The sequence below is a fragment of the Danio rerio genome, chromosome 6 (genome assembly GCF_049306965.1).
Source record: "Danio rerio strain Tuebingen ecotype United States chromosome 6, GRCz12tu, whole genome shotgun sequence".
NCBI classification, from domain to species: Eukaryota; Metazoa; Chordata; class Actinopteri; order Cypriniformes; family Danionidae; genus Danio; species Danio rerio.
The window spans coordinates 8,205,629-8,215,168 of NC_133181.1; the positions used below are offsets into that span (position 1 = coordinate 8,205,629).

General features: G+C 38.9%; 1 protein-coding gene across 11 annotated transcripts in view; it reads left to right on the plus strand.

Moving 5' to 3' along the window:
* Nucleotides 1-8,994, plus strand: part of dzip1 (DAZ interacting zinc finger protein 1) — a 30,769-nt gene extending 21,775 nt beyond the window's left edge. For 8 of the 11 annotated variants that reach the window (NM_001312898.1, NM_001001501.2, XM_073952765.1 and 5 more), the window contains 6 exons: nucleotides 1,548-1,734; nucleotides 2,097-2,250; nucleotides 4,729-5,057; nucleotides 5,368-5,510; nucleotides 7,857-8,028; nucleotides 8,578-8,994. In NM_001312898.1, the coding sequence (NP_001299827.1) occupies nucleotides 1,548-1,734; nucleotides 2,097-2,250; nucleotides 4,729-5,057; nucleotides 5,368-5,510; nucleotides 7,857-8,028; nucleotides 8,578-8,660 (1,068 nt within the window). In that variant the 3' untranslated portion in view covers nucleotides 8,661-8,994. Of the gene's footprint in view, nucleotides 1-112; nucleotides 1,735-2,096; nucleotides 2,251-4,728; nucleotides 5,058-5,367; nucleotides 5,511-7,856; nucleotides 8,029-8,577 lie in introns of those variants that run through there. The other 3 variants (XR_012407275.1, XR_012407274.1, XR_012407273.1) reach the window with 3 other exon arrangements.
* Nucleotides 8,995-9,540: the final 546 nt, after the last annotated feature.

Below are 9,540 nucleotides of genomic sequence, written 5' to 3' on the forward strand. Positions count from 1 at the left end.
GAATGATTGGTTAATATCAGCTGTCAATCACTCAGCGAGTGCCTTCTGGCTTGGGATGACAGAGAGAGCTACTACCGCGAAAAATTGTAAAGCGCTGAAGATGAGAATGAAGATAACACTGACAGATTTTGTTTTTGAAACCATGGCATCTGAAGTTATAAATAATGACACATCGTACTAGTGACCATGTGCTGAATGTTAATCTACCACCTACACTTTTCGAAAAGTGGATAAAAGACTTTCATTGGCTTCAAGTCTGTGGGATGGAATTTTCAGGTAACTGTTTGCCACATCTAGCACGCGAGCTTCTGTTTAATCCTTTATATAATTGCCAGATGCTGTCTGCCATGCAAGTGGCAGCTATATGTAAAATTTAACACAACGTACATCATCGCAAACGGGCTTACACTGAGTAAAGTAATATCTAACCCGGGCTCATTGTGGAAACGTAGCCCCGCAGACGTTTCTGCGGACCGCGAGATACGTCCCGGGAGGTACATATTCGAGCGTTTTTTGTTTTCGCCGAGCCGCGAGAGGCCGCTGTGCGCGCTTTTTCGCGTCTCGGGCGCCTCTCGGGAGCGCGCTCCGTTCGCGCCCGCGCTGTTCTCACGCGAAAAGCCGCCAGATCGGCCAACCCGGCCGCCCTCCTCTTCCTCCTCCTCCTCCTCCTTCACTAAACCCAAGCGACGGTTTTCAAAAGCTGTCCAGAAAAAAACAAAAACAAAAGCCCTCGTCTTCGATTTAGACCGCGTTTTCGGATCCCGCCACGTTCTCGCCCTTATTTTTCGGATTCTGTTTTTCATCTTACCTGATTTCTGTAACCGCTGTTCCCCAGACTCGATCCCGGTCGTCGTCCTTACGGCCGGCTCCTCCTCCTCAGGGGCCTCAGCTCCGCCGACGCAACGCTGTGAGCTAAGCGGACAAACTGGTTGCATCGGGAAAGCCCTCCACTCGGAGGTGAGCCGTCGGCCAGCAAGCGCGAAGAGGAGGAGAGGAGTGGCGCTACACCACCCCGCAGCGTTCGCTCGAAAAAAACTAAACGCAGCCGTACGTACCTCCAGCCACGTAAATCGCGGTCTCCAGAAACTTCCGCGGGGCTACGTTTCCAGAATGAGCTTGGGTTGGCAATATCGCTACTCATGAAGACCGGTATGGCTATTAGCATGATGTAACGTTATGCATAATGCATAATGCATAAGTTACGTTTTAAAAATCTATTTTCTTGTGATAACGGGATTTTGTTGAAACATATTTTCCTCACGCTTGCATATATATTTTTTTGCTTGTTAGTTTGATTAGTGTTGATTTCAAATCTTATAAATATGTTTGTAGTAACGGTGCTCAAAATTGTTGGGTGCGACTAAATTTTGCCTCATGCGCCTAAATTTTTAAAGTTCGGAGCACCTCTCCTACCAAGCAAAAAGGTTAATTTCGAGCCCTGTAATATAATGGTAGGGGAAACTCTGAAGGGGGTACATGACCAACCGAATGAACAAAAACATGATGTGAACAAAAAGAGTAACCTCAGTTTCTGTTGTGCTGTTCAGGGAGTCAGTGGTCTGTCTAAAAACCTCTATAAGAGCAGCATGACCCAGATTATCAGCGATCGGCGGAAAAAACTGGAGGAGGATCCTGTTTATCGAAGGGCACTGAAGGAGATCAGCCATAAACTGGAGCAGAGGGTGAAGGAGAGGAACACAGAGCAGCCTGTCAAACCCAAACTACATGAACAAGGTCAGGATCTTTGATTTCACACACAGTATCAAAGCTGAGATATTTTTATTTGGTTCTTCTTAACAGGTTTATCTGTTACTAAAACAAATAGAGTAAACATTGCATTTAATTTTCTCTCCACCTGTACAATGTAAAAACATATATTTAATGTACACAATAAGTACATTGTATTAATTAATTTCAGTGTAATTACATGTTAGTTAAGGACAATTAATATAAAGGAGGATATTATTGGCTGTTTTTTATGTGTTTTTTTTTTTTTTGGATGTACTTGATGTCAGTTTTTTGACGTTTTGACATTAAGGTGACTGCTGGGTTGCTTTTTATTTTTACAGTAAAGCTGATGTCTTGTTTTCTTACAGTGGTTCAGTCCAGACCCAGATCCAGCAGTTTTCCATCGACAGTAACTCGAGTGATGTCTGGCCCTGCTTCTAAACAGCAAAGAACCCCTCAGCCTGTCCCACGCAGCAGATCCAACGTCCCACACAAGACCTCCACACCACTGCAGCATCGCAGGTACAGGACTGAAGTGTTCAGGAGAGAATCAGTGATCATAGTCAATTTTAAAAACTGTTTCAAAAATTATGTGTAAAGTCTTGTGCTTTGAGGGATAGCGACAGATTAAAAGGGACAGTTCTGATCCTTTTACTGTGTCATCAAAGATGAGATTATTTGGCATGTAAACTATGGCTGTGCAATGTTGGAAAAAACTGACATTGCAATGTTTTGTTTTTCTGTGCTATGTGAAGTTTATTCATAAACTAATTTCGAGAGGATCACGTGCTTATGAATCATCACGGCCAGTCTCGCATTTGCTAATCACTATCTTCCAATCATATGAGCCCTAAGCTACTATAAATAGCCTCAGTTTTCAGTTCACTTTATCTTCGTTTGGAAGAAACCCCCCTCCACCCCTATTCTCCTCCTTTACCTGTGATTGGGCGGCACGGCGGTCCAGTGGTTAGCACTGCGAGCCACACAGCAAGAATACTGCCGGCCCTAGTTCCATAGGTCCGGTGGGTGTTTCTGTGAGGAGTTTGTATGTCTTCCCCGTGTCCGCGTGGGTTTTCCCCAGGTTCTCCGGTTTCCTCCCACCATACAAAGACATTCAACATACATAACAATCAAGCTTGTCTAATCCCTTACGTTCCCTTAGCTACAGCGGCAGGGGAGTTCTGAGATCCACTGAGCTCGGGCTCCCCTCTTGCTCTGCCAACGGGAGGAAGCCCCGGGCTCGAGGAGCCCTTGAGCTCGGGGCTCTCTCCCGGGACAGCATGCCAAATAAGCTTTGTAAATCATCAGCTAAGTGTGAACTCTTGAAATGATGTGATAAGAATATAATTTTATTACGTGTATTGCTCTATATGAAAAGAAAGCAAATAAAATGTGCGTTTTTTTATGGTTTTCTGGAGAGCCTAACTGTATTAAGGTGCAGAAACTGAATGTAAATAAATAACACTGTATAGTTTAAAGTCTTCATAGTGTAAAAATTAATATGATTAAACTTTGTTAAAGCTACAAACTGTACAATTTCTCATACATAAATGGTTTGAATTTGCTTAAAATCGTTTAGTCAAAAGCCTTAAAACACAAGCAAATAAAAAAATGTCCTCTATTAAGGTTAAACTTCGCAATGGCACCACAATGTTCTGAACTGTAGTTCCTGGTGTACTATTATCCCAACTCGACATTTCCGATTTCACGATGCAAAAATTGCAGATGTGCCCAATGCAATATCTATATTTAAAAAATCTTAGAATACACGACATGTCACTTGTATAGTTTTGAATGGGGAAAAGTGTAATGGTCAATCCGCTTGATAAGTGGTGACGTGTTGGTGACGTATGTAATACTGTTTCCGGGTCCAAGCCGCCATTCATTTGAACTCATCACACATTAAAGTTAATTTTAGATAAAGTCATAGTGTACACAACAATCTCTGGGCTTGCTGCATCACAAATACCAAAAACAATTTATAATAAAAGAATCACATTCTGGCCATTGGATATTAGGCATGGACATTATATTGCGATCGTAATTTTCGAAAGTATTAAATCGCTTTGTAAACGTTTATTACTACCATTTTACGAGCCTCCCCATTCAGTTGAATAGAGCGCTTGGACCCGGAAGCCGCTTAGCGTGACGTCACACTTAAGAAGCGGATAAGGCGAATGAAGCCCCGCCTTTTAGTACAAGAGCCAATCATCGATCTCTATAAACTGATGGACCTCCAGGGGAGGGGTTCGGACCAGACGTGAGTTTCTACAACAGTTTCTGCAGATTTTATGTTATTTGAACATTTAGAAACAAAAGTAAACAGACAGTTGTTTAATTTTATTGGTGATTTCAAATAAGAAATTTAATTGGAAGTTATCAAAGAGTTTTCGAGAATTTGAAGTTTCCCCATGCAAACAGCGTACTGGCCGAGAGAAATGCCTTAAAGTGCGCATGAACCGGAAGCTGTGACCATTTTTTTTTTTCATATTGTAACACAGTTCCTAGAGAAATGGAATATTAAATGAGAAAGTAGTGGGCGTGGCTTATGATTCTACTGCGTTGTGATTGGATGTAGTAAACTAGGCGTTTCATTCAGAAAAGATCGGGGAAAAGGTTTCAGTAGAGTTACTACACCCTAACAGACTCCTCCTCCTCACCTTTTCGGTTGTCAAAACTGACATTTGGAGGGGTGTGGTTAAGCATGTTAGCCACGCCCAATACCTCAGGCAGACTTAATCTGAGAATTAAACTGAAAACAAACAGGAAGAGCATTTTCAGTTTTCAAAGATTACAAGAGCGAACATTTTTTTTCTCAATGACATGCGCAGATTAATTGTTCACCACAAAACTAGCAACGTGAGCCAACAAAATCAATATGCTAGTTTTGATTTCATGTCTTCTTTAAAGGGTCTTTAAAACAATATTTTGTGCAGCCTTAATATAAACCTTTGTTCATCATCGACTCATACACATGCACCAATTGTGTCCAACTTGCAGAACTCCTCCATTCAGCTCTGACGAAGACTCGTCTGAAGAAGAAGAAGAAGAGGAAGAGGAAGAAGAATCATCTGATGAAGAATCCCCTCAAATGCAGAAGAAAACTGTCCTGGTCAACAGCAGCACAGCCAAAGCTCAAAACACTGCTAAAACACAGTCGACGGCTCAGTCGGTGCGTCCCGCTGTGGCCCTGACCAGCGCAGAACCAACAAACGTGACCACACTGAGCGACAGCGACTGGAGCGACGGCAGCGAGATGGAGGAGATCAACCTCTCACAGCTGCACAAACACACCGACCAGAATGGAAACCTGAAGAACGTCACTCACAGTAAGACTCGCGTCAGCTAATGTGTTGAAACGGAAACAAAATAAACTCCAGATATATTGTTATATATACAGTTGAAGTCAATATTATTATTATAATATCGTATTATTATTATTACTTTTTACAGTATTTCCTGTATTTTTCTTCTGTTGAAAGTCTTGTTTTATTTTGGCCATCGATATACAATGACTTGCATAATTACCCTAACTTGCCTAATTAACCTAGTTAAGCTGTTAAATGTCACTTTAAGCTGAATACTAGCATCTTGAAAAATATCTGGTAAAATATTATGTGCTCTCTCTGTTTTCTGTAGGTAATGTCAAAGCTCTTGGCAAAAGCCTTGAAAAACAGCTGGCGGCTCGAGGTCCTAAGAAACCAGCAGGGGGCGTTAATACATTTCTGGAAAAGCCAACAGAAGTCAGAAATACAAGGCAGAACGCAAAGAAAGAGCTTAAAGTAAGAGCTGGCCCTTTAAAAAATGTGTATTTAAAGGGATAGTTCACTCAAAATGAACATTTCCTCACCATTTACCCACACTCAAGAGGTTCTCAGCTTACTTCTGTTGAATACAAAAAAGATATTCTGAGGAATTTTGGGGGTGGAAAAGCATTGACATCCATAGTGGGAAGTATGGAAGTCAATGAATGCTTTGTGTTAAGCAGAAAAAAGAACCTCAAAAAGGTGAATGAAAAGTTTGTAAACAAATAAATGATGACAGAATTGTCATTTTTTTGGAGAACTGTCAGTTTCTACGCTTAGAATTCCGCAGATTTCTGCAGATTTTTAGACCATCATTAATTCTGTTTATTTACTTGTGTAAATGTGTGTAAATTTATATTTATTCAGTTTTCAAATTATTTTCAGTAATAAATATTGACTGATATTAAAATGACCATATAATTTATTTAGAATACAGTTTGTAAAGTGATATTTTCTGTATTTTACATTTATTATATAGAAGAGTTGATTTGTTTAACAAATAAAAGTGGATCTAATTGGATTTGCATTGTAAACATTAAATACAAGTTAAAAAGGTATTACTATTTAGTTCATATATTAAGGTTTTACTTATGATACTACCAAAATCATTTTGCATGAATCTGCTGATTTTTAGCAAAATTCTGCGCAGAAACAGCAAAAAATGTCTTCAGATTCCGTCTGGCCCTAGTTATGGGGCTTGTTACAATGTACTTATTTTCAGTAAATTCCAACAACTTTCAAATCTTTGAAGTTAAGAAATTAATACATTTATGCAGCAAGCAAACTTACAGAAAACAAAAGTGACAGTAACAACATTTTTTAGTATGATATTAAAAAATGACTTTTAAAAAAATGTATTACAGTTTAGGAATACACTGAAGATAAACCAAAAAAAAAAAAAAAAAAAAATTAATAACAAAAATTTATTTATTTATTTTCCTTTAGCTTAGTCCCTTTATTAATCAGGGGTCAGCTTATCCAGCATGTGTTTTACACAGCGAACGCCATTCCAGCAGCAACCCAGCACTGGGAAACATCCACACACACTCATTCACACGCACGCACTATGTCCAATTTAATTTATAAAATTCACCTATAGCACATGTCTTTTGGGAGAACATGCAAACTCCACACAAAAATGCCAATTGGCCGAGCTGGGACTCAAACCAGCGACCTTCTTGCTGTGGGGCGACAGTGATAACTACTGAACCACCGTGTTGCCGCAATAACAAAACTGCATAGTAATAATTATTTATTGTTTTTACAAGATAATATAGTAAAGTATAAAAGTAATTTTGTAAGACTTTTTTGATTTATCGTAATAACTTAAATTAAATTCAATATAAAAAGTCCTACGAAATTACTTTATATTTTCATGTAATTATTATTAAATATTTTTATAATTATTTATACAATTATTAATATAATTATTATTTAAAAAGTATTATTTTAAGGCTTTTTGGTATTGACCTAGAACTTTCATTTTAGTGCATTCCCTCGGGAAACGAACTAATGTTTTTTACAAAGTTCTTTTCTATCATTACTTTTATATTTATATTTATTCATTCATTTTCTTTTATTAATCTGGGGTTGCCAACTTATCCAGCATATGTTTTATGCAGCAGATGCCCTTCTAGCCACAACCCATCACTGGGAAAAAGCCATACACTCATTCACACACATACACTATGGCCAATTTAGCTTATTCAATTCATCTATGCCGCATGTCTTTGGGGGGAAACCGGAGCACCTGGAGGAAACCAACACAATCACGGAGAGAACATGCAAACTCCACACAGAAATGCCAACTGACCTAGCCGGGGCTCGAACAAGTGACCTTCTTGCTGTGAGGCGATGGTGCTACCCACTGTGTCACTGTAACGCCAATACTTTATATTATAAAGTCAAAAATATTAAATAATTATTGCAATGCTTTGTTGGTTCTGACCTAGAACTTTAATTTCAGTGCATCCCTATTGGAAAGTTATACATATTTTTTTTACAAAGTCGTTTTCTATCATTATTTTATAGTTATATTTGAATATAAAATATATATTTTTATATTTATATCATCTATTTATAATATTTTACTGGCTAATATAAAGTAAGACTTCATGATTTAACTTAAATTAAGTTAAATTTTAATGACTTACATTTTTCAGCCTTTTTTTCTTTCAGGCAAAAACCAAAAAACCATTTTCATCAATCATTCCTAGTTTCCAGAATTGATTTTTTTTATTTCTGCATTAGTTAATTGGTTACATTTGTTCATTTTCGTCTCTATACCAAATTTGTAATGAGTGTTTCTCTGCTGTGTCTCAGTACTCAGATGATGATGATGATGATGATGACTGGGATATCTCCTCTCTGGAAGATGTGCCCGCTGTGGCCAAACCCACTCAGTGTCCTGTACCCGTCAGAAAGAGCCTGGACAAGAGTCAAGACACCAGCACAAGTGTCTGGGGCTCCTCAACTGGCAAAGGACACAAGCCAGGTACTTTAAAAAATGTTTTTACTTCATTGTGATAGGACATTAGTTAAACAGGAAGCTAAGCTGTAAAGAGAGAAGTTGAAGGGATCGACAAAGGTCTGCAAGCTGGGACTCGAACTCGGGACTCCTGAAACGAAACAGCGAACACTTGCAAACCACTTTTTTAACTCAAAATATATTAATTTATGAATTTTCCTTCGGCTTAGTCCTGTGTTTATCAAAGGGTTGCCACAGCGGAATGAACCGCCAACTTATTCATTCATTTTCGGCTTAGTCCTTTTATTAATCTGTTGCGCCACCGCTGAATGAGCCGCCAACTATTCCAGCATAAGTTTTACGCAGCGGATGCCCTTCCAGCCGCAACCCAGTAGTGGGAAACACCCATACACTCTGGCATTTACACACACTCATTCACCATGACCAATTTAGTTCATCCAATTCACCTATAGCACATGTCTTTGGACTGTGGGGGAAACTGGAGGACATCTACGCCAACACGAGCAAACTCCACATAATGAAATGACAACTGACCTGCTTTTCTGTGTTTTGCAGGCCTCACAGACGCAGGAACGGCCAGCACATTGAAGAGCAGTCTCGTGACCGTCAGTGACTGGGACGATTCAGATGAGATTTAATCAAACACAACAGAGCAATACCAAAAACATCCTCATGCTAATATCCTATCTCACTGTAAAATCCAGGACGTGTTGTAGCTCAGGATTAGTGTTGATTCAGGGACAGCAGTGCAAAAACAGCCTTTCACTCTATGAGTTTAACATATCCACAGTGTTAACGGTACTTTATATCAGATATAAAGGTACACCTGATGCTAGGAAACATCCAGGGCGTGTTGCACTTTAAAATAAAAAGATTACCTCATACTTTTTTGATAGTTTATATAAAATATAGAGGTTTTTGTAATGTATAATGAGTAATGATTTATTAAAATGATTTTTTTAAACATTTAAACGATTATTTGTGTTTAAATTGTTTCTTCATGCTGTATATTATGTCTGATTGTTCTCTGTTGTTAATGTGCGACTGCTGTGATGGAGGAATGATCACTACTGTTGCGGGTCTGGATGAGCTCTTCATGTTGTCTATCTGGTTTGTGGTAACTGACACAAGTATTACAATTTCCACAAAAATATAAAACTGCAAAAACATTGATAATAATTAAAGCGGTGGTCCACTACGATATTATATTTCAAACTTTGATGTGTAATGTAGTTGTGTGAACATAAACAACATCTCTGAATGTAATCAAAGTTTGCTCAGTTCGATGCAAAGGACTTTTACAGAGTTAGCTTAGAAAAGCCTACAGTGAACGAATTTGGGGACTACAAAAAAAAATCTGGGTAAATGAAATCATAAACCTTTCAGGTTATGCGCTTTCACCCCATGCAGCGAAGGGGCGTGGCCAGAGGCGCTTGTAGGGATAGTTTACAGTTTGACCCAAAGAATGACCAGTCTAGTAGATGAAGAAGAGCCGGAGTCAGAGATTTAAATAAATAA